At 42.3% G+C, this 22,617-nt stretch overlaps 1 protein-coding gene across 2 annotated transcripts in view; it reads left to right on the forward strand.

Moving 5' to 3' along the window:
• pola1 (polymerase (DNA directed), alpha 1) overlaps nucleotides 1-22,617 on the forward strand; it is a 108,062-nt gene that overhangs the window by 35,116 nt on the left and 50,329 nt on the right. For both annotated transcript variants that reach the window (XM_014157251.3, XM_014157252.3), the window contains 8 exons: nucleotides 9,360-9,476; nucleotides 9,679-9,854; nucleotides 9,968-10,097; nucleotides 10,209-10,328; nucleotides 10,695-10,788; nucleotides 11,388-11,512; nucleotides 11,691-11,840; nucleotides 12,033-12,155. In XM_014157251.3, coding sequence (XP_014012726.3) covers nucleotides 9,360-9,476; nucleotides 9,679-9,854; nucleotides 9,968-10,097; nucleotides 10,209-10,328; nucleotides 10,695-10,788; nucleotides 11,388-11,512; nucleotides 11,691-11,840; nucleotides 12,033-12,155 — 1,035 coding nt within the window. The remainder of the gene's footprint in view (nucleotides 1-9,359; nucleotides 9,477-9,678; nucleotides 9,855-9,967; nucleotides 10,098-10,208; nucleotides 10,329-10,694; nucleotides 10,789-11,387; nucleotides 11,513-11,690; nucleotides 11,841-12,032; nucleotides 12,156-22,617) is intronic.

Below are 22,617 nucleotides of genomic sequence, written 5' to 3' on the forward strand. Positions count from 1 at the left end.
TAAATATGAGATGAGTAATGAAGGGTATGTAAACATTATATAAAGTGGCATTGTTTATAGTGACTAGTGATACATTTATTACATCCAATTTGTAATTATTAAAGTGGCTAGAGATTTGAGTCAGTATGTTGGCAGCAGCCACTCAATGTTAGTGATGGCTGTTTAACAGTCTGATGGCCTTGAGATAGAAGCTGTTTTTCATTCTCTCGGTCCCAGCTTTGATGCAGCTGTACTAGAGGTCGACCGATTAATCAGAAGGGCCGATTTCAAGTTTCGTAACAATCGGAAATCAGTATTTTTGGTACACCTTTATTTAACTAGGCAAGTCAGTTAAGAACACATTCTTATTTTCAATGATGGCCTAGGAATGGTGGGTTAACTGCCTTGTTCAGGGGCAGAACGACAGATGTTTATCTTGTCAGCTCGGGGATTCATTTTTGCAACCTTCCGGTTACTAGTCCAACGCTCTAACCACCTGCCTTATATTGCACTCCACAAGGAGCCTGCGTGGCAGGCTGACTACCTGTTACGCTAGGGCAGCAAGAAGCCAAGGTAAGTTGCTAGCTAGCATTAAACTTATCTTATAAAAACAATCAATCAATCTTAACATAATCACTAGTTAACTACACATGGTTGATGATATTACTAGTTTATCTAGCGTGTCCTGCGTTGCATATAATCGATGCGGTGCCTGTTAATTTCTCATCGAATCACAGCCTACTTCGCCAAACGGGTGGCGATTTAGCACTGTCGTTGCACCAATGTGTACCTAACCATAAACATCAGTGCCTTTCTTTAAAATCAATACACAAGTATATATTTTTAAACATGCATATTTCGTTAATATTGCCTGCTAACATGAATTTCTTATAATTAGGGAAATTATGTCACTTCTCTTGCGTTCCGTGCAAGCAGTCATGGTATATGCAGCAGTTTGGGCCGCCTGGCTCGTTGCGAATTGTGTGAAGTCCATTTATTCCTAACAAAGACCGTCATTAATTTGCCAGAATTGTACATAATTATGACAGAACATTGAAGGTTGTGCAACGTAACAAGATTTTGACTTAGGGATGCCACCCGTTTAGATAAAATACGTAACGGTTCTGTATTTCACTGAAAGAATAAATGTTTTGTTTTCGAAATGATAGTTTCCGGATTCGACCATATTAATGACCTAAGGCTCGTATTTCTGTGTGTTATTATGTTATAATTAAGTCTATGATTTGATAGAGCAGTCTGACTGAGCAATGGTAGGCAGCAGCAGGCTCGTAAGCATTCATTCAAACAGCACTTTCATGCGTTTGCCAGCAGTTCTTCGCTGTGCTTCAAGCATTGAGCTGTTTATGACTTCAAGCCAATCAACTCCCAAGATTAGGCTGGTGTAACCGATGTGAAATGGCTAGCTAGTTATCGGGGTGCGCGCTAATAGTGTTTCAATCGGTGACGTCACTCGCTCTGAGACTTGGAGTAGTTGTTCCCCTTGCTCTGCAAGGGCCACAGCTTTTGTGGAGCGATGGGTAACGATGCTTCGAGGGTGGCTGTTTTCGATGTGTGCCTGGTTCGAGCCCAGGTAGGGGCAAGGAGAGGGACGGAAGCTATACTGTTACACTGGCAATACTAAAGTGCCTATAAGAACATCCAATAGTCAAAGGTATATGAAATGCAAATGGTATAGAAAGAAATAGTCCTATAATAACTACAACCTAAAACTTCTTACCTGGGAATATTGAAGACTCATGTTAAAAGGAACCACCAGCTTTCATATGTTCTCATGTTCTGAGCAAGGAACTTAAAACGTTAGCTTTTTTTACATGGCACATTTTACTTTCTTCTCCAACAGTTTGTTTTTGCATTATTTAAACCAAATTGAACATGTTTCATTATTTATTTGAGGCTAAATTGATTTTATTGATGTATTATACACTGCTCAAAAAAATAAAGGGAACACTTAAACAACACAATGTAACTCCAAGTCAATCACACTTCTGTGAAATCAAACTGTCCACTTAGGAAGCAACACTGATTGACAATAAATTTCACATGCTGTTGTGCAAATGGAATAGACAACAGGTGGAAATTATAGGCAATTAGCAAGACACGCCCAATAAAGGAGTGGTTCTGCAGGTGGGGACCACAGACCACTTCTCAGTTCCTATGCTTCCTGGCTGATGTTTTGGTCACTTTTGAATGCTGGCGGTGCTTTCACTCTAGTGGTAGCATGAGACGGAGTCTACAACCCACACAAGTGGCTCAGGTAGTGCAGCTCATCCAGGATGGCACATCAATGCGAGCTGTGGCAAGAAGGTTTGCTGTGTCTGTCAGCGTAGTGTCCAGAGCATGGAGGCACTACCTGGAGACAGGCCAGTACATCAGGAGACCTGGAGGAGGCCGTAGGAGGGAAACAACCCAGCAGCAGGACCGCTACCTCCGCCTTTGTGCAAGGAGGAGCAGGAGAAGCACTGCCAGAGCCCTGCAAAATGACCTCCAGCAGGCCACAAATGTGCATGTGTCTGCTCAAACGGTCAGAAACAGACTCCATGAGGGTGGTATGAGGGCACGACGTCCACAGGTGGGGATTGTGCTTACAGCCCAACACCGTGCAGAACGTTTGGCATTTGCCAGAGAACACCAAGATTTGCAAATTCACCACTGGCGCCCTGTGCTCTTCACAGATGAAAGCAGGTTCACACTGAGCACGTGACAGAGTCTGGAGATGCCGTGGAGAACGTTCTGCTGCCTGCAACATCCTCCAGCATGACCGGTTTGGCGGTGGGTCAGTCATGGTGTGGGGTGGCATTTCTTTGGCGGGCCGCACAGCCCTTCATGTGCTCGCCAGAGGTAGCCTGACTGCCATTAGGTACCGAGATGAGATCCTCAGACCCCTTGTGAGACCATATGCTGGTGCGGTTGGCCCTGGGTTCCTCCTAATGCAAGACAATGCTAGACCTCATGTGGCTGGAGTGTGTCAGCAGTTCCTGCAAGAGGAAGGCATTGATGCTATGGACTGGCCCGCCCGTTCCCCAGACCTGAATCCAATTGAGCACATCTGGGACATCATGTCTCGCTCCATCCACCAACGCCACGTTGCACCACAGACTGTCCAGGAGTTGGCGGATGCTTTAGTCCAGGTCTGGGAGGAGATCCCTCAGGAGACCATCCGCCACCTCATCAGGAGCATGCCCAGGAGCATGCACGTGGAGGCCACACACACTACTGAGCCTCATTTTGACTTGTTTTAAGGACATTACATCAAGTTGGATCAGCCTGTAGTGTGGTTTTCCACTTTAATTTTGAGTGTGACTCCAAATCCAGACCTCCATGGGTTGATAAATTGGATTTCCATTGATTATTTTTGTGTGATTTTTGTGGTCAGCACATTCAACCTTGTAAAGAAAAAAGTATTTAATAAGATTATTTCTTTCATTCAGATCTAAGATGTGTTGGTTAAGTGTTCCCTTTATTTTTTTGAGCAGTATATTAAGTTAAAATAAGTGTTAATTCAGTATTGTTGTAATTGTCATTATTACAAATAAATAAAATAAATTGAAATAAAATCGGCCGTTTTTTTTTTTTTTTTTTACCGGTATCGGCTTTTTTTTGGTCCTCCAATAATCGGTATCGGCGTTGAAAAATCATAGTCGGTCGAACTCTAACCTGTACTGACCTCACCTTCTGAATGATAGCGGGGTGAACAGGCAGTACGCTCGGGTGGTTGTTGTCCTTGATGATCTTTTGGCCTTCCTGTGACATCGGGTGGTGTAGGTGTCCTGGAGAGCAGGTAGTTTGCTCCCGGTGATGCGTTGTGCAGACCTCACTACCCTCTGGAGAGCCTTACGGTTGTGGGCGGAGCAGTTGCTTTACCAGGTGGTGATACAGCCCGACAGAATGCTCTCGATTGTGCATCTGTAAAGTTTTGTGAGTGTTTTTGGTGACAAGCCGAATTTCTTCAGCCTCCTGAGGTTGTGGTTAGGGCAGTGTCGTTTAGCTCAGTTACCTTAGCTTTCTTGGGAACAGGGACAATGGTGGCCCTCTTGAAGCATCTGGGAACAGAAGACTGGGATAGGGATTGATTGAATATGTCCGTAAACACACCAGCCAGCTGGTCTGCGCATGCTCTGAGAACGCGGCTAGGGATGCCGTCTGTGCCGGCAGCCTTGCGAGGTTTAACGCGTTTAAATGTTTTACTCACGTTGGCTGCGGTGAAGGAGAGCCCGCAGGTAGCGGGCCGTGGCACTGTATTGTCCTCAAAGCGAGCAAAGAAGTTGTTTAGTTTCTCTGGGAGCAAGACATCGCTGTCCGCGCCGGGGCTGGTTTTCTTTTTGTAATCTGTGATTGACTGTAGACCCTGCCACATACATCTCATGTCTGAGCCGTTGAATTGCGTCTCCACTTTGTCTTTATACTGACGCTTAGCTTGTTTGATTGCCTTGCGGAGGGAATAGCTACACTGTTTGTATTCGGTCATGTTTCCGGTCGCCTTGCCCTGATTTAAAAGCAGTGGTTCGCGCTTTCAGTTTTGTGCGAATGCTGCCATCAATCCACGGTTTCTGGTTGCGGAAGGTTTTAATATTCGCCGTGGGTACAACATCACCGATGCACTTGCTAATAAACTCACTCACCGAATCAGTGTATACATCAATGTTGTTGTTCGACGCTATCCGGAACATATCCCAGTCCACGTGATCGAAGCAATCTTGAAGCGTGGAATCAGATTGGTCGGACCAGCGTTGAACAGACCTGAGCACGGGCGTTTCCTGTTTTAGTTTCTGTCCGTCGGCTGGGAGCAACAAAATGGAGTCGTGGTCAGATTTGCTGAAAGGAGGGCTTTGTATGCGTCGCGGAAGTTAGAGTAACAATGATCCAGGATTTTGCCAGCCCGGGTCGCGCATTCGATGTGCTGGTAAAATTTAGCGAGCCTTGTTTTCAGATTAGCCTTGTTAAAATCCCCAGCTACAATTAAATCAGCCTCAGGATATGTCGTTTCCAGTTTACATAGATTCCAATGAAGTTCTTTCAGGGCTGTTCGAGGTGTCTGCTTGGGGCGGGGATATACACGACTGTGATTATAATCGAAGAGAATTCTGTTGATAGATAATGCGGTCGACATTTGATTGTAAGGAATTCTAGGTCAGGTGAACAGAAGGACTTGAGTTCCTGTATGTTGTTATGATCACAATCATAAGGCATACACCCCCGCCCTTCTTCTTACCCTTGGATTTAATAACTGGTTGACCCTCCTTTGGCAGCAATAACCTCAACCAAACGTTTTCGTAGTTGCGGATCAGACCTGCACAGTCAGGAAGAATTTTGGACCATTCCTCTTTACAAAACTGTTTCAGTTCAGCAATATTCTTGGGATGTCTGATGTGAACTGATCTCTTGAGGTCATGCTGAGGTCAGGTCGGGTTGAGGTCAGGACTCTGACTGGGCCCTCCGCAGCGCCTCGGTGATTTACTTCTGTGTTTTGGGTCGTTGTCCTGTTGCATCACCCAACTTCTTTTGAGCTTCAATTGGGGGACAGATAGCCTAACATTCTCCTGCAAAATGTCTTGATAAACTTGGGAATTAATTTTTCCATCGATGATAGCAAGCTGTCCAGGCCCTGAGGCAGCAAAGCAGCCCCAAACCATGATGCTCCCTCCACCATACTTTACCGTAGGGATGAGGTTTTGATGTTGGTGTGCTGTGCCTTTTGTTCTTCCATACATAGTGTTGTGTGTTCCTTCCAAACAACTCAACTGTAGTTTAATCTGTCCACAGAATATAGTGCCAATAGCGCTGTGGAACATCCAGGTGCACTTTTGCAAACTTCAGACGTGCAGCAATGTTTCTTTTTAAGACAGCAGTGGTGGCTTCCGTGGAGTCCTCCCATGAGCACCATTCTTGTTTCGTGTTTTATGTATCGTAGACTCGTCAACAGAGATGTTAGCATGTTCCAGAGATATCTGTAAGTCTTTAGCTGACACTTAAGGATTCTTCTTAACTTCTATGGGCTAGGTGGTGGAATCGCGTGGCGCGAAATACAAATACCTCAATGTTATAACTTCAATTTCTCAAACATATGACTATTTTACACAATTTTAAAGACTATACTCTCGTTAATCTAACCACATTGTCCGATTTCAAAAAGGCTTTACGGTGAAAGCAAAACATTAGATTATGTCAGGAGAGTACCCTGCCAAAAATAATCACACAGCCATTTTCAAAGCAAGCATATATGTCACAAAAACCAAACCCACAGCTAAATGCAGCACTAACCTTTGATCTTCATCAGATGACACTCCTAGGACATTGTTATACAATACATGCATGTTTTGTTCAATCAAGTTCATATTTATATCAAAAACCAGCTTTTTACATTAGCATGTGATGTTCAGAACTACCGAAAACTTCCGGTGAATTTACGAAATTACTCACGATAAATGTTGACAAAATACATAATTATTTTAAGAATTATAGATACAGAACTCCTTTATGCAAACGCTATGTCAGATTTTAAAATAGCTTTTCGGCGAAAGCACATTTTGCAATATTCTGAGTACATAGCTCGGCCATCACAGGCTAGCTAATTTGACACCCACCAAGTTTGGGGCTCACTGAACTCAGAATTACTATTAGAAAAATTGGATTACCCTTGCTGTTCTTCGTCAGAATGCACTCCCAGGACGTCTACTTCAACAACAAATGTTGTTTTGGTTCCAAATAATCCATAACTATATCCAAATACCTCCGTTTTGTTCGTGCGTTCAGGTCACTATCCGAAGGGTAACGCGCGAGCGCATTTCGTGACAAAAAATGTCAAAATATTCCTTTACCGTACTCAGAAGCATGTCAAATGCTGTTTAAAAAATGTTCCCGTAAAATAGCAATAATATTCCAACCGGGCAACGTTGTATTCATTCAAAGGCTGAAAGAAAAAAAATTGAAAAGTCTCGTGACAGCGCATCTCAGTCTCACTGTCCCCAGGCTGACCACTTACAAACTCTGCTGCTGTACTTTGCCCAGAGACAGCAGACACCCCATTCCACTTTCTGGCGGCTTTAGAGAGCCAATGGAAGCCTTAAAAAGTGTCACGTTACAGCACAGATGCTGTATTTTCGATAGAGATGCAACAGAAGGACAACAAATTGTCAGACAGGGCACTTCCTGTATGTAATCTTCTCAGCTTTTGGCCTGCCATATGAGTTCTGTTATACACAGACACCATTCAAACAGTTTTAGAAACTTTCGGGTGTTTTCTATCCATATCTACTAATTATATCCATATTCTCGTTTCTGGGCAAGGGTAGTAACCAGTTTAAATCGGGTACGTTTTTTATCCGGCCGTGAAAATACTGCCCCCTAGCCCCAACAGGTCTTCTTAACCTCATTGAGCATTCTGCTCTGTACTCTTGCAGTCATCTTTGCAGGATGGCCACTCCTACGGAAAATAGCATCAGTGTTGAACTTCTCTCCATTTTATAGACAATTGGTCTTAATGTGGACTGATGAATAGGGATACTTTTGTAACCCTTTCCAGCTTTATGCAAGTCAACAATTCTTAATCTTCGGTCTTCTGAGATCTCTTTTGTTCGAGGCATGGTTTACATCAGGCAATGCTTCTTGTGAATAGCAAACTCGAATTGTGTTGTTTTTTTTGTTTATTTTTATGGGGCAGGGCAGCACTGTAGGCGATCTTTGTACTTTGTACGCCTACAGTGGCAAGATAGAGGCCCATTTATCAGCAACCATCACTCCTGTGTTCCAATGGCACGTTGTGTTAGCTAATCCAAGTTTATAAGTTAAAAGGCTAATTGATCATTAGAAAACCCTTTTGCAATTATGTTAGCATAGCTGAAAACTGTAGTTCTGATTTAAAATAAGCAATAAAACTGCCCTTTAGACTAGTTGAGTATCTGGAGCATCAGCATTTGTGAGTTTGATTACAGGCTTAAAATGGCCAGAAACAAAGCACTTTCTTCTGAAACTTGTCAGTCTATTCTTGTTCTGAGAAATGAAGGCTATTCCATGTGAGAAATTGCCAAGAAGCTGAAGATCTGGTACAATGCTGTGTGCTACTCCTGTCACAGAACAGCGCAAACTGGCTCTAACCAGAATAGAAAGAGGAGTGGGAGGCCCCGGTGCACAACTGAGCAAGAGGACAAATACATTAGTGTCTAGTTTGAGAAACAGATGCCTCACAAGTCCTCAACTGGCAGCTTCATTAAATAGTACCCACAAAACACCAGTCTCAACGTCAACAGTGAAGAGGCAACTCTGGGATGCTGGCCTTCTAGGCAGAGTTGCAAAGAAAAAGCCATATCTTAGACTGGCCAATAGAAAGAAAAGATTAAGATGGGCAATAGAACACAGACCCTGGACATAGGAAGATTGGAAAAGGGTGTTATGGACAGACGAATCTAACTTTGATGTGTTCGGTTCACAAAGAAGAACATTTGTGAGATGCAGAAAAAATGAAAGATGCTGAAGGAGTGCTTGATGCCATCTGTCAAGCATGGTGGAGGCAATGTGATGGTCTGGGGGTGCTTTGGTGGTGTAAAGTGGGAGATTTGTACAACGTAAAAGGGATCTTGAAGAAGGAAGGCAATCACTCCATTTTGCAACGCCATGCCATACCCTGTGGACGGCACTTAATTTGAGCCAATTTCCTCCTTCAACAGGACAATGACCCAAAGCACAGCTCCAAACTATGCAATAACTATTTAGGTCAGAAGCAGTCAGCTGGTATTCTGTCTATAATTGAGTGGCCAGCACAGTCACCGGATCTCAACCCTATTGAGTTGTTGTGGGAGCAGCATGACCGTATGGTACGTAAGAAGTGCCCATCAAGCCAATCCTACTCGTGGAAGGTGCTTCAGGAAGCATGGAGTGAAATCTCTTCAGATTACCTCAACAAATTGACAACTAGAATGCAAAAGGTCTGCAAGACTGTAATTGCTGCAAATGGAGGATTCTTTGACGAAAGCCAAGTTTGAAGGACACAATTTCAATTAAAAATAATTATTTCTAACCTTGTCGGTGTCTTGACTATATTTCCTATTCATTTTACAACTAATTTCATGTATGTTTTCATGGAAAACAAGGAAATGTCTAAGTGACCCAAAACCTTTGTATGTAAATAAGGCATTTTTATTTTATACATTTGCAAAAAAAAAATGTTTATATATATATATATTCGCTTTGTCATTATGGGGTATTGTGTGTAGATTATGTGAAAAATAATTTAATCAATTTTAGAATAAGGCTGTAACTTAAGAAAATGTGGAAGGGAAGGGGTCTGAATACTTTCAGAATCCACTGTGTATTTCTGCTTTCTATGTTTACACCCCAGCTGACCTCTTCTCATCTATTTCCTGTAGGGTCATGATATATTTGGCTTTGACCTGGAAGTGCTCCTTCAGAGAATCACTGTGTGTAAGGTCCCCCACTGGTCTAAGATCGGACGCCTCAAGAGGTCCAACATGCCCAAACTAGGGGTGAGTATCAGGTACTCGAACCTGGGTCCTCAGAGCAACTCAATATCATCTTAGCCCACTGAGCTAACGTCTCCTTCATTATGCTTGCACATGTCACTCTCCTTTGCAGTAGCTTTGGTCCGTATCTAGGCCTTACAGCAAAGGATAGTGGAGGTTACAGTGGGTGTTAATGGTCTTCCTCTCTGGTGCCTGTGCTGCGTAGGGTCGCAGTGGCTTTGCAGAGAAGAGCGCCACCTGTGGTCGTCTGGTGTGTGACGTTGAGATCTCAGCCAAGGAGCTGATTCGCTGTAAGAGCTACCACCTGACTGAGCTGGCTGCTCAGGTGCTGAAGACTGAGCGAGCCACTATACCTGCTGAGAACATCAAAAACCTCTACAGGTGTGTGTGTGTGTGTGCGTGTGCGTGCGCCTCTACATATGAGTGCTTGGTCCCACAATAAAAATCTGAAGTTCAGCTGTAAAGGTCCTGGTGTGTGTCTGTCCCTCCATCAGTGACTCCCCCCACCTGTTGTACCTGTTGGAGTTGACGTGGACGGATGCCAAGCTGATCCTCCAGATCATGTGTGAGCTCAACGTGCTGCCTCTCGCCCTGCAGATCACCAACATAGCAGGCAACGTACTGGTGAGCGAGACACACACACACACACACGCACCGTTGAGTGAAATGCTGAGTAATTCTTAACACATGCACCCGCCCTCTCTTTTTCTCTCTCGTCTTGTTTTCTCGCTCTAGTCTCGTACTCTGATGGGGGGTCGTTCTGAAAGGAATGAGTATCTACTGCTCCATGCTTTCCATGACAAGAACTACATCGTACCTGACAAACCCTCCTTCAAGAAGGCCCAACAAGAACTGGTATTTTCACTTGCATGAGGCCAATACTAGACACTTGATTTTGTTTCCTTTGTGTCGTAGCAAGAGCCAGGGTAGAGAACTGCACTAAACTAAAGTCTAAACACACACATGTTTTTAGGGATTTTGAGGTCTGGCTTATTTAGGTTTTGGCACTGAAAGGAACAGGAAGCCTACCAATGTAATATAACATTTTTAGATTTGTCTGTCATCACTCACTCACTGTATGGACCTACTGCAAGATGGACTTTCTTCCTTTCTCTCTTACGTTCACCTCTCCTTTTCTCACTTTCTCTGTTTCTCTCTCTAATTTTTTCTCGCTCTCCATCTCACTTTCTCCATTTTCCGCTCTCACATTCCCTCACTCAGACAGAGGGAGAGGAGGAGGGGGATTCTGGGAAAGGGAAGAGTAGAAGAAAGAAAGCAGCATATGCAGGTGGACTGGTACTGGACCCCAAAGTGGGTGAGTCGGGGTGGGGGGGGTCATATGTGCATTATGAAGTCTCTCACGTTTCTAATATGTTTTTGTAACATTCTGTGTGAATTTCGCCCCAAAATGTCCATGCTGTAACAGAAGTAATATGTGGGGATGTTCTCCTGTCCTTACCTTAAGTGTTGTCTACACACCTCATCAATAGTACTGTAGCATGGATTGAATTGTTTTGAAGTGTTTTTAATCATTCCCGGAAATATAACCCCCCCCCCCCCCTCCAAATATAATGGTCTTTGTTTGAGGCTACTGTACTCGCTTCCTGCATACTGTCAGAAAAAGGTTTGTGTGTTCCATAAAACTGATAGTTCCGTTAGGTTTCATATTGAACAAGGTGTGTGTAGTAACTACTGTTTTGTTATGCAGACTTTGTTTACTATGAATTATACAATGTAAAAAAAAATATGTACACCAACAAAATGATAGACGTGTGTTTCTATGAAGTACCCTGCTAGTCAGAATGCACCCTAGAGTGTGACATTCACTGGAGCAAAGAATTCTGAGTGGCACCGAAATGTATTTTATTTTGATGAAATGGTCTGTGTGTAGTAACTCCTATTCACTCCCCGTAGGTTTCTATGATAAGTTTGTGTTGCTGCTAGACTTCAACAGTCTGTACCCCTCCATCATTCAAGAGTTCAACATCTGCTTTACCACCGTACAGAGAGAGGCCCACAGCACACGCAAGAAGACTGAGGTGTGTGTATGTGTGTCTTAGTCGGAGTGTGTGTGTGTGTGTGTGTGTGTGTGTGTGTGTGTGTGTGTGTGTGTGTGTGTGTGTGTGTGTGTGTGTGTGTGTGTGTGTGTGTGTGTGTGTGTGTGTGTGTGTGTGTGTGTTATTTGAACAGTACCATTTCTTGTTTCTGTGCCAAAAGGAGCATGACCCTGATGAGATTCCAGAGGTTCCGGACGCCGACCTGGAGATGGGAATTCTGCCCAAAGAGATTCGCAAGCTGGTGGAACGACGTAAACAAGTGAAACAGCTGATGAAAGCACAAGACATCAACCCTGACCTTTACCTGCAGGTACATGCATAACGACTTCTGCTGTCAGGTTTCTCTCTGTTGTTGTGATTTTCAGAAACCTCTGATTTGTTACTCATAACCCAGACCCCACTTGGTTGAAGCTGAAATGTGTAGGTGGTGGCTTTTCTTGAATAACACAGGACTATTTGAACTTATTTGCTTTTCTCTAAATCTCTCTGTCTCTTTGTGCAGTATGACATCCGTCAGAAGGCTCTGAAGCTGACGGCTAACAGTATGTACGGCTGTCTGGGCTTTAGCTTCAGCCGCTTCTACGCCAAGCCACTGGCCGCGCTTGTCACACACAAGGGCAGAGAGGTGAGTTACGTCCTGCTGGGTATACTGTAGATGTGAACGACTGGTCAAGTATGAATGCTGGAGCAAATCCCACTAGAGGGCAGTCCAAGACCAGCCTCTCACACACCACTACTCTTCCACATTTTTTTTCTTCTTCTGTTGATATTGATAATCCCTTTTCATTTTTTGCATTGACAAATGTAATGTCTGATTCTGAATACATTTGGTCCATCTCGTTTCATCATCTGTGGTTGGACTGTGAGGTAGCAACACTTTTTCCTCTTAGCCTTAGGGACAGCAGGGGATGCTGAAGGGTGACATAAAGGTCTGATTTTAGTCAGGGGTTTACCTGTAGCTGGTCACCACACACACCACGCCTGTATTAATTTAATGAGCTCTAACAATACCCACACCTACCTCTGGTGTTCCAGTGATCCTCAGGGAGCTGTTTATTGGGATTCCCTTACAGCACCATTGTGTTCCCTAATAGAGGTCAGTGCGTGTGCTTGTGTGTTTGGTTCAGCTCTGTGAGAGTGAGTGACTGATCCCAACATTAACAGGTGTGCCGTATCTGTATCTGTAGCCCTGAGCCTTGGGTTTGGTCTTAGCCTAGTTTAATTTCACACCTCATTCTGTGACAGTAGAATAGATAGGACCAGCATTAGCCCAGGGCTATCCTCCCCTGCATAGTTCTGCTTCAGAGCTGAACTACGACTTAGTAAGTTATCAGTGATGTACACAGGATTCTCCCCTTCTATAAAATTAGGGGAAGTTCTAATTCTATGGTTAATGCAATCCCTACTCAACGGTATAAACTCTGGAATAGAACACCTAAAATAAGCAGTTCTAAGAAGTCACTTTGAAAATGAAAGACCTTGACTCAGATTAGACTTCTGACAGTTGAAAGCCAAGTAGCTCCAAGTTAGTTTCTATTGATTGGGAGCCAAAAAGGGCAGCTGGGTCTTTTTGTAGTGTGTTTTCTAGTGTATTTATACTTGTCTAAAACCACATAGCTGTCCTGTATCACCATACACAGACCTATCATCAATTGAATCTTCCCGTTCATGCTTTCCTTTTATGATCTGATTTTAGGGCTGTTTATAAATAAACATTACACAACACCACCACTGACCCAGAATGCTTTGCTTATAAAGGCCTTTTTGCGGCTCCCTTTGTAGTCCCCTCTTTGTTTGTGTGTGGGATCTCCTCTTTCTCTCACTCTTGTCTAAGCTGAGGCCTAACCCCTCTGGGAATAGCAGGTCAGGCCTGGGGCCACTGTGAGTTCTCAGTCCAGGGAGGGGTTAAGATGCCTGGGCTTAGGAGGGGATGACAGCCCCCTGGCTCTGGATGTTCTTGTCTGATTTACCAGGTTGGAAGGGAAATCTCCCTCCTTCTGCCAAGTTGCACCCGCATTAGTGTACAAGCGTGTGTTTGTGAGGCAGAGAGACAACTCTACTGTTTGAACTCTGGCCTTTGTAGGGAAACATTTGTTGTGCCCCTGTCCCCCCATCCCTGGTATGTGGGGGTATTAGGGGATGGGGAGCATTAAGTGGAGGGTTTAGGGTTACACGGCTCAGGGTCCGGCACAGATGGCCCCAATGTGTTATTTTTGGTTCCTTTGTGTGGGAGCCAGGGGTAGAGGGGAGGGCATACACAGATGTAATGTACAATCACATTTGACACAATGGTTATTTTGGATAGGTTAGTGTTAGACACTTTAGTCTATGGGAGCTGTTGATGGTTGTGGAACGCTACTTAGTTTGAACTGTGACCCGTGTGGGTCAGGGTTTCCGTTAGCCGGTAGTAGCTAGTAGCTGGCTTTTGGCCAATAATCTTTTTTTATATATATAAAAATGCGATAAATGAAACTAGCGCTGGACAATTGACCGGGAGGAGAAGAAAAAATCCCATTGCAAAATAATGCTTTTTAGCCTATTCATTGATGGAAATACATTTGACCGGTCATGCTTATCGGTCTGTAGGATAATTTTGTAGAATTAAATTGGCACGTGTATATTTTTCGTTAGTTATGTTTATCACATGCATATAGATACAGAGCCTATGAGCGAAAAATTGTTCAGGCGGCACGATGCTTCTACAACTTCTCAAACATCCGCTCATTTGTTGCTGCTGGAGTGAAACGTGCTTTTATAAGCCCAATCCTTGCCTAACCATTCTAAATGCAATCCTGTGGTAAAACAGTGTTATGGCCACGATTTAATAAGTGCTTCTATTTTTATTTCTCAACTGGTAGGCTAATTGAAGTGCTCTTCCCATTCGCCATTCAAGTGCATATGGGCAAAGGTCGGCAAGTTTCAGCGCGTCACACACCACTTTGCAATGAGCTGGAGGCAGTATGCATTTTGAAAACGTATACTTCATTGTTTGAAACTTGAACATTTTACATTGAACAAAAATATAAATGCAATGTGTAAAGTGTTGGTCCCATGTTTCATGAGCTGAAATAAAAGATCCCAGAAATGTATCATATGCACAAAAAGCTTCTATATCTTATTACATCCATGTTAGTGAGCATTTCCCCTTTGCCAAGATAATCCATCCACCTGACAGGTGTAGCATATCAAGAAACTGGGGACAATAAAAGGCCACTCACAAATGTGCAGTTTTGTCACACAACACGATGCCACAGATGTTAAGTTTTGAGGGAGTGTGCAGTTGGCATGCAGACTGCAGGAATGTCCACCAGAGCTGTTGCCTGATAATTTAATGTTCATTTCTCTACCATAAGCCGCCTCCCAAGGTCGTTTTAGAGAATTTAGCAGTATGTCCAACCGGCCTCACAACCGCAGACCGCTTGTATGGCGTCGTGTGGGTGAGCGGTTTGTTGATGTCAACGTTGTGAAGAGTGCCCCATGGTGACGGTATGGTATGGCTAAGCATAAGCTACGGACAACGAACACAGTTGCATTTTATCGATGGCAATTTAAATGTACCGAGACACCCATTGTCGTTCCATTCATCCTCATGTTTCAGCATGATAATGCACGACCCCATGTTGCAAGGATCTGTACACAATTCCTGGAAGCTGAAAATGTCCCAATTCTTCCATGGTCTGCATTCTCATCGACGTGCACGACCACATGTTCCAGTTCGCGCCAATACCCACACAGCAGACATTGTGGGCTAGGATGGGAATGCTATGTTGTACGTGTAGCGCAAAATTTTATGTGGCATCATTACGTAATTTACCTATGTTATATAGGTATGCACGTCAGCTTTGACATCGGCATTAAACTAGACATCGGGCCAATACCGACATTAGCATTTTTAGCTAATAATGGCCGATTCCGATATGTTCACCGATATATTGTGCATCCCTAGTTAGAACTCAACTCTGCGTCCACACTGGTCCTCTGGATAAGAAGCCATGTAACGATGACCATAACACACACACAACTTTCAATGAATTATCTGAAATTTCATTTACATTTGCTGTACTGCTATTCTTGTTAATCTACTTGTCTCCCTAAAGCCTATCTGAAGACAGTTTTTTAAATCTCTCTCTATGTATTAAAAAGATATCGGTGGTGGACCAAAAAACAGAATCACCTGGATGAATGCAAGACAACAATAAGCCCCCACCCAAAAAGTGCATGAGTAGTCCCCCAATAGTCATTTTCTTGTCCCTCCATTTGTTTGCATTTTTATCCACCACTTTGTAGGTCTTCTGTCCCTGATACCCCCCAACCCTGATCTATTTCTTCTCTCTCTGCATCAACGACTACTTGTTCACTCCAAACGTCTTGGAGAGGGTACAAATGTTTTTTAATTGGTTCTAATCTTGGTAAAGGCACCATAGCTAGATGCACAACACACAACTAGTTTTTGTGTGTTTTAATCAGTTTAAATCTGTAAATATATATTTTTGCTCATGTTCATTGAATATTAGGCATATCAACACACTATCCCCATGTGTTTCAATGCCAACCGGGCTTAATAGGAGCATACTGGCCTTAATTGGAACAAAAGTGATTTATGGTGAGAAAGACGGAATAGAAAAGTCTACTCATAAAATATTAGAAACCAATGGTTTGGGGGTATAAATATACTTTATAAACTACAATGTTGTGCTAAGTTAGTATTGAGCATACTGAATAATAATGCTTCATTGTCATTTACATTATGTATAGAGGGAGTGCTTTTTGTGCTACTGTACCCTTTAAGCCTACCTGAGATGAATGTCGAATTTACAAAAAAGGAATCTACACTACATTACCAAAATAATGTGGACACCTGCTCCTCAAACATCTCTGGTCTGAATACTTAGGTGAATAAGGTATTTCTGTTTTTGATTTTTAATACATTTGCGAACATTTCTAAACTGGTTTTCGCTTTGTCATTGTGGGGTATTGTGTGTACATTGACGAAAAAAATTATTGAATCAATTTTAGAATAAGGTTGGAATGTAAAAATGTGGAAAAAGGGAAGGGGTCTAAACATTTTCTGAATGCACTCTATAACAATGCAAGGTTCATTTAACAGCAAAAACTGCTAGCACAACTGCTAGCATGAAAAACCCATATATTCAGTTGGTAAGAAAAGGTAATGAATGCTCATGAAATAGGCTATCATGTGCATATATCAGCACATTAGTCTCAATTTTAGATAAAGTATGATCACTTATCTGAAAACGTACTAAAAATATATATTTTAAGTGTTTATCTGAGGGTAGCCTCAAAGCCAACGTTTTTTTTGCAGCTTTGAGACTGGTCACGAGTGGGAACTTACACATTGTCAATAACTTAATAATAAAACATGTGAATTGGTTTATAATAAAATAAAATAATGAATATAACATCCAGATGAATTAGTTGAAACATTAAATAACAGAACATTTTTTTATTTCAATCCACAGATGCAAGTTGGCTTACCGAGTATGCTTACCCTAAACTTTTCTACTATGGGGGATTTTAGATTGACATAGGCTAGTGATTTTGCTGTTTGTTACTCGTCTTCTTGGCTTCTTCTGAAGATGTGCTTTGGAATTTGGTAAGAAGGACGCACGCAGTTGCATGTTCTGTTAAGACAAAGAACCATAATATAAATGTGATTTCTGTCATTCTGAGCACCGTGGGTGGACACCCCAATCATGCACCCAATGCATATGGTTCCATTAAATGAAAATGCTGCTGGTCAAATGTCCGGTGCTGCATTTTCCTAATGGAAACTGCCGTGTTTGCATGTGTGCGTGCATGGTGAGGGTAGGGCCATATTTCAGGACTGCGGAGGGCACTTAAAACACTTTGTTGTAATTGAGTCTCTGACTGTCCTTGGGTTTAAAAACCGACAGATGCCTGTAACTTACAGCAGGGAAGTCAGCGTGGAAGCAATGGCCAGGGTCATAGGTGAGGGGTAAGGAGGTAGAATGAAAGAAGAGGCATGGCGCTAAGGCTAGGGGACGGTTGTTATTAGGGGTGTGCACATTTTAAACTTTTTTTTATGTACAAAATTCAAATCACAGTTCAGTTATCACTAAACATTATTTTCCGCATTATAGCCTAACTAGATGATAGGCTACAAAGGCCTGGGTGAAGTTGTGCAATTTTAAATAAAACCTGAGAAAAATGTGAACTTTAGGCTACTTTCGTGAATTTGTGAGTCAAGACATTGAGAAATTTAGATGACTGAGACACGTGCGCACCATGTTATTTTTTTTATTTTATTTTTTTCGGCCTGCTCCCTCGCTCTGGCTCGCCTGGGGGCGTATTCATATGTGAACGACCAGCTCGATTCGGTCTTATGTAGCAAAATTTGAAATTGTGTTTTTTACATTTGATGAAAGTAGAGACTTAGAAAATGTTACAGTGCCTTCGGAAAGTATTCAGACCCCTTGACATTTAGTTACGTTGCAGCCTTATTCTAAAACTGATTTAAAAAATCTCAGCAATCTACACAATACCCCATCATGACAAATCAAAAAGTTTTTTAAGAAAGCTTTGCAAATGTAATAAAAATATGGTATGTTTTTTTATTTTTAAAAGTATTCAGACCCTTTGCTATGAGACTCAACTGAGGTCAGGTGCATCCTGTTTCCATTGATCATCATTAAGATGTTATTACAACTAGATTGCAGTCCACCTGTGGTAAATTCAATTGATTGGACATGATTTGGAAAGGCACACACCTGTCTATATAAGGTCCCACAGTTGACAGTGCATGTCAGAGCAAAAACCAAGCCATGAGGTAAGAGGAATTGCCCGTAGAGCTCCGAGACAGGATTGTGTCGAGGCACAGATCTGTGGAAGGGTACCAAAACATTTCTGCAGCATTGAAGGTTCCCAAGAACACAGTGGCTTCCATCGTTCTTAAATGGAAGAAGTTTGGAACCACCAAGACATCCTAGATCGAGAGAAAGATGAACGGAGCAAATTACAGAGGTCCTTGATGTAAACCTACTTCGGAAAGTATTTAGACCCCTTGACTTTTTCCACATTTTGTTAAGTTACAGCCTTATTCTAAAACTGATTAAAAAACATTTTTAAAATCCTCAATCTACACTCAATACCCCATAATGACAGAGCAACATTTAAAAAAAAAAAGTTATTTTCTTTGCTAGTTCAGAAAATAAAATGGAAATATCACATTTACATAAGTATTCAGACCCTTTACTCAGTACTTTTTGTTGAAGCACCTTTGGAAGTGATTACAGCATTGAGTCTTCTTGGTATGATGCTACAAGCTTGGTACACCTGTATTTGAGGAGTTTCTCCCATTTTATTCTCTGCAGATCCTCTGTTGCTGAACAGTTATTTTCATGTCTCTCTTTGATTGGGTTCAAGTCCGGGCTCTGGCTGGGCCACTCATGGACATTGAGACTTGTCTCGAAGCTACTTCTGCTTTGTCTTGGCTGTGTGCTTAGGGTCGTTGTCCTGTTGGAAGGTGAACCTTCGCCCCAGCCTGAGGTCCTGAGTACTCTGGAGCAGGTTTTCATCAAGGATCTCGCTAATTTGTTCCGTTCATCTTTTCCTCCATCCTGACTAGTCTCCCTGTCCCTGCCGCTGAAAAACATTCCCACAGCATGATGCTGCCACCACCATGCTACATCGTAGGGATGCTGTCAGAAGACGTGAGGCTTGGCATTCACACCCGCTAATAACGTGGGTGTGTGTTGTCTTCAGTTTGTTGCATGTTGAAGGGCCCTGCTTTACTGAAGTTGTGAGACATTGTAAGCCAAGAAATTTCCAGATACAGCATTCCATTGCGAGATACGGCTTTGATTGCCAATAGATTAATTTATGTAGCCAGGCATAAAATAAACAGCTGAACCTAGATCCTCCACTAGATCCTTTACGAGAATGGAGAAGAAAAAAAACTGTTGGAGGATGTCTTCTGCAGTGTTCAACCAATCCAGTGAAATTTTAAGGAGGAGTTAAGATGGAGTGTCGCCTTCGTAACCCTTTAGACCCCAATAGAATTCTATAATGCTGCTTTTCAAGATAAAGTACATTTTCTCACACATTTTCAAACACCGCTGAAAAACAATGAATAAATGACTCTTACAAGTTAATTTAAAGAGCACAACCTCTTCTCTAACCCCCTAGAGTCGATGTCTGCTCCCCTGCGGAAATGAAATTAGCATAATAAAAAAATCCCCGTATAAATCTGTTTTAAGCAAGATGCATCTTCTTTTTTTTTTCGTGTTGGATGCGTCTCAATGCACCGCATCCGCTGATGTCGCACTTCCGCATCTGCGGTGAAAGGTGGCAGAGCTAGAGCTGTGTTTGTCAGACCATGAGACATCCAGAAAATCGGTCTTCTCATACAATCATCTGTAGCGTACGAACGGTTTGGCCTACAAACTAGTATGACCCCTCTATGGAAAGAGACTCTCACGAACACGATGATGTTATCTGTTTTGCTCTACGACCCCCACAAGCGTCTTGGGACTCGGCACAGCCAATCTGCCAACTTCTGTCTGTAGCGTCCGAACAGTTTGGGCTACACACTAATATGACCCCTCTGTGGAAAGGTGAAAATGTACAGTACCAGTCAAAAGTTTGGACACACCTGCTCATTCAAAGGTTTTTCTTTATTTTTACTATTTTATACATTGTAGAATAATAGTGAAGACATCAAAACTATGAAATAACACATGGAATCATATAGTAACCAAAAAAAGTGTTAAACAAATCAAAATATATATTGTGTTTGAGATTCTTCAAAGTAGCCACCCTTTGTCTTGACAGAGGTGAGTCATTTTTGGTGAGTTTCGACATTTACAAGCAGATGTGAATGAGAGACATTGTGCAAATGAACAGTTTTGTGGCATGCTTCTCTGAAGAAAGAACGGTACTGGCTCTCTAGCTGCTTATCTACAGCTGTGTCTGTGTGGAGTCCTGAAGTCGCTAGGGCAACAGGCCTGCCTGCTCTGCTCGGAGAATAGGGGGGAGGAGCAGACGGGCCTTAAAACTGAGAGGAGAAAAAATGCAAGGAAATCAAAATAGCAGCTGTACAAATAACTAATCTAAGGGGCTTTGATTTCTCAAACACAGCAGAAAGCTAACACGATATCAATTCAGCCGCTTACTTAGATAACACAACCCCTAAGTTAAACTTGCTAACGCAGAATTCTGCATTTTTCATGCAGGGAAAAACATAAAACGCATAACAAATATCTTGCTGCGTTTTGTAAACGCACATCTAAAATTCTTATTGTAATTTCTGCTCGGGATCAGAATAATTTTGTTCTTCAGTTGCACTTCTAAACTCTGATGAGATTTCAAAAATGGCATTCTATCAGCAGACAGCACTCTGACTGATATGTAGCTACTTTTCCATGTTACTTTTCTAGGTGTAGCCAGCCTATTTTTCTCTGGTAAAATGCAAGATCAACTTTAAGCAAAACATGAGGAAATGTAGCTGACTACATTCTTTCTATGATAGGCCTAAACATTAAAATATGGTGGCCATGCATCGTTTTTGAAAAAGATACTTGGCTTTTTCATTGTGTGGCTCACAGCCAAATAGTGTTGGACTTCTGTCATATGATGAAAATGAAGCTATTTACTGCCGAATGTGTTGCACTAATGTATTTCCTGTGAAGGAAAACTATAGTTGCATCTCCCTGATCACTTGATTGAAGCAACAACAAAAAACACTGACTTTCAATATAAAACGCGACCCCTGTCAATACACACCTGGACTCACCTGCTCCCGCCTTTACAAACAAACACCTGACTGGCTCAACTGTTCTGGTGAACTACTTGAGCTTCATAATGTAAAATGTGACCGGTGAAATGAAGAACGCGATCTGCTTCATCTCCTAACACATTGCACAAGTTGACTGCAGATATTTACCTACAAAAATAGATACAAATATTAAAATGCTTTGAAAAACTTCAAAGAAATTGTTTCAACGGTATTGAAAAACCCTCCTGTGGCTATTTCCAAATACCCCGGTGTGTATATACGGAATACCGCCCAAGCCTAAATTGTGGTCAGGATAATAATATCTCTCTTTCACTGACACACACTCTCCCTTCCTCACTTTCCTCAGCCATACACATACTATTCTACCAATCACCTCAGGGGTTTCCATAATAAATTGTCATAGTTATAACACGCCTCCCATTTTACACACACACACACACACACACACACACACACACACACACACAGTATAATCATGTGGTACCCCAGGAAGATTAGCAGCTGCATGAGAAACATTTCATGAGAATTCTAATAAACTAAATCACGATGCTATACAGCACTTTCAACCAACCAATCAATCAAATCACATTACACACACACATACAGTATCATCATAAAGCTATATAGCACTTGTATTCAATCAGTCATCAATCAAAATTATTTTATAGAGCACTTATTGGCCAGATTGTTTTTGTTCGTTTGTGTGCATATACACAGAGTGTACAAAAGATTAAGGACACCTGCTCTTTCCATGACATAGCTTTCAACTGGTCAGTCTATGATCCCTTATTGATGTCACTTGTTAAATCCACTTCAATCAGTGTAGATTATGGGGAGGCTGTTTAAGCCTTGAGACAATTGAGACCTAACTAGATTGTTTGTGTGCCATTCAGAGGGTGAATGGGCAAGACAAAATATTGCCTTTTGAATGTGGTATGGTAGTAGGTACCAGCCGCACCAGTTTGTCAAGAACTGCAACGCTGCTAGGTTTTTCACACTCAACAATTTCCTATGTGTATCAAGAATGGTCCACCATCCAAAGGACAGCCAGCCATCTTGACACAACTGTGGAAAGCATTGGAGTCAACATGGGCCAGGATCAGTGTGGAATGCTTTCAACACCTTGTAGAATCCATGTCCTGACGAATTGAGGCTGTTCTGAGGGCAAAAGGGTGGGTGCGCAACTCAATATTAGGAAGGTGTCCTTAATGTTTTGTACACTCCGTGTATGTTTGTCAGACTGATGGCTAATCAAACAGGATAGATTTATGGCTCGGTGCTATAGACAAATCTAATCACTTTTTGATGGTAT

This window comes from Salmo salar, chromosome 19, assembly GCF_965601325.2.
Source record: "Salmo salar chromosome 19, fSalSal1, whole genome shotgun sequence".
Classification (NCBI taxonomy): Eukaryota; Metazoa; Chordata; class Actinopteri; order Salmoniformes; family Salmonidae; genus Salmo; species Salmo salar.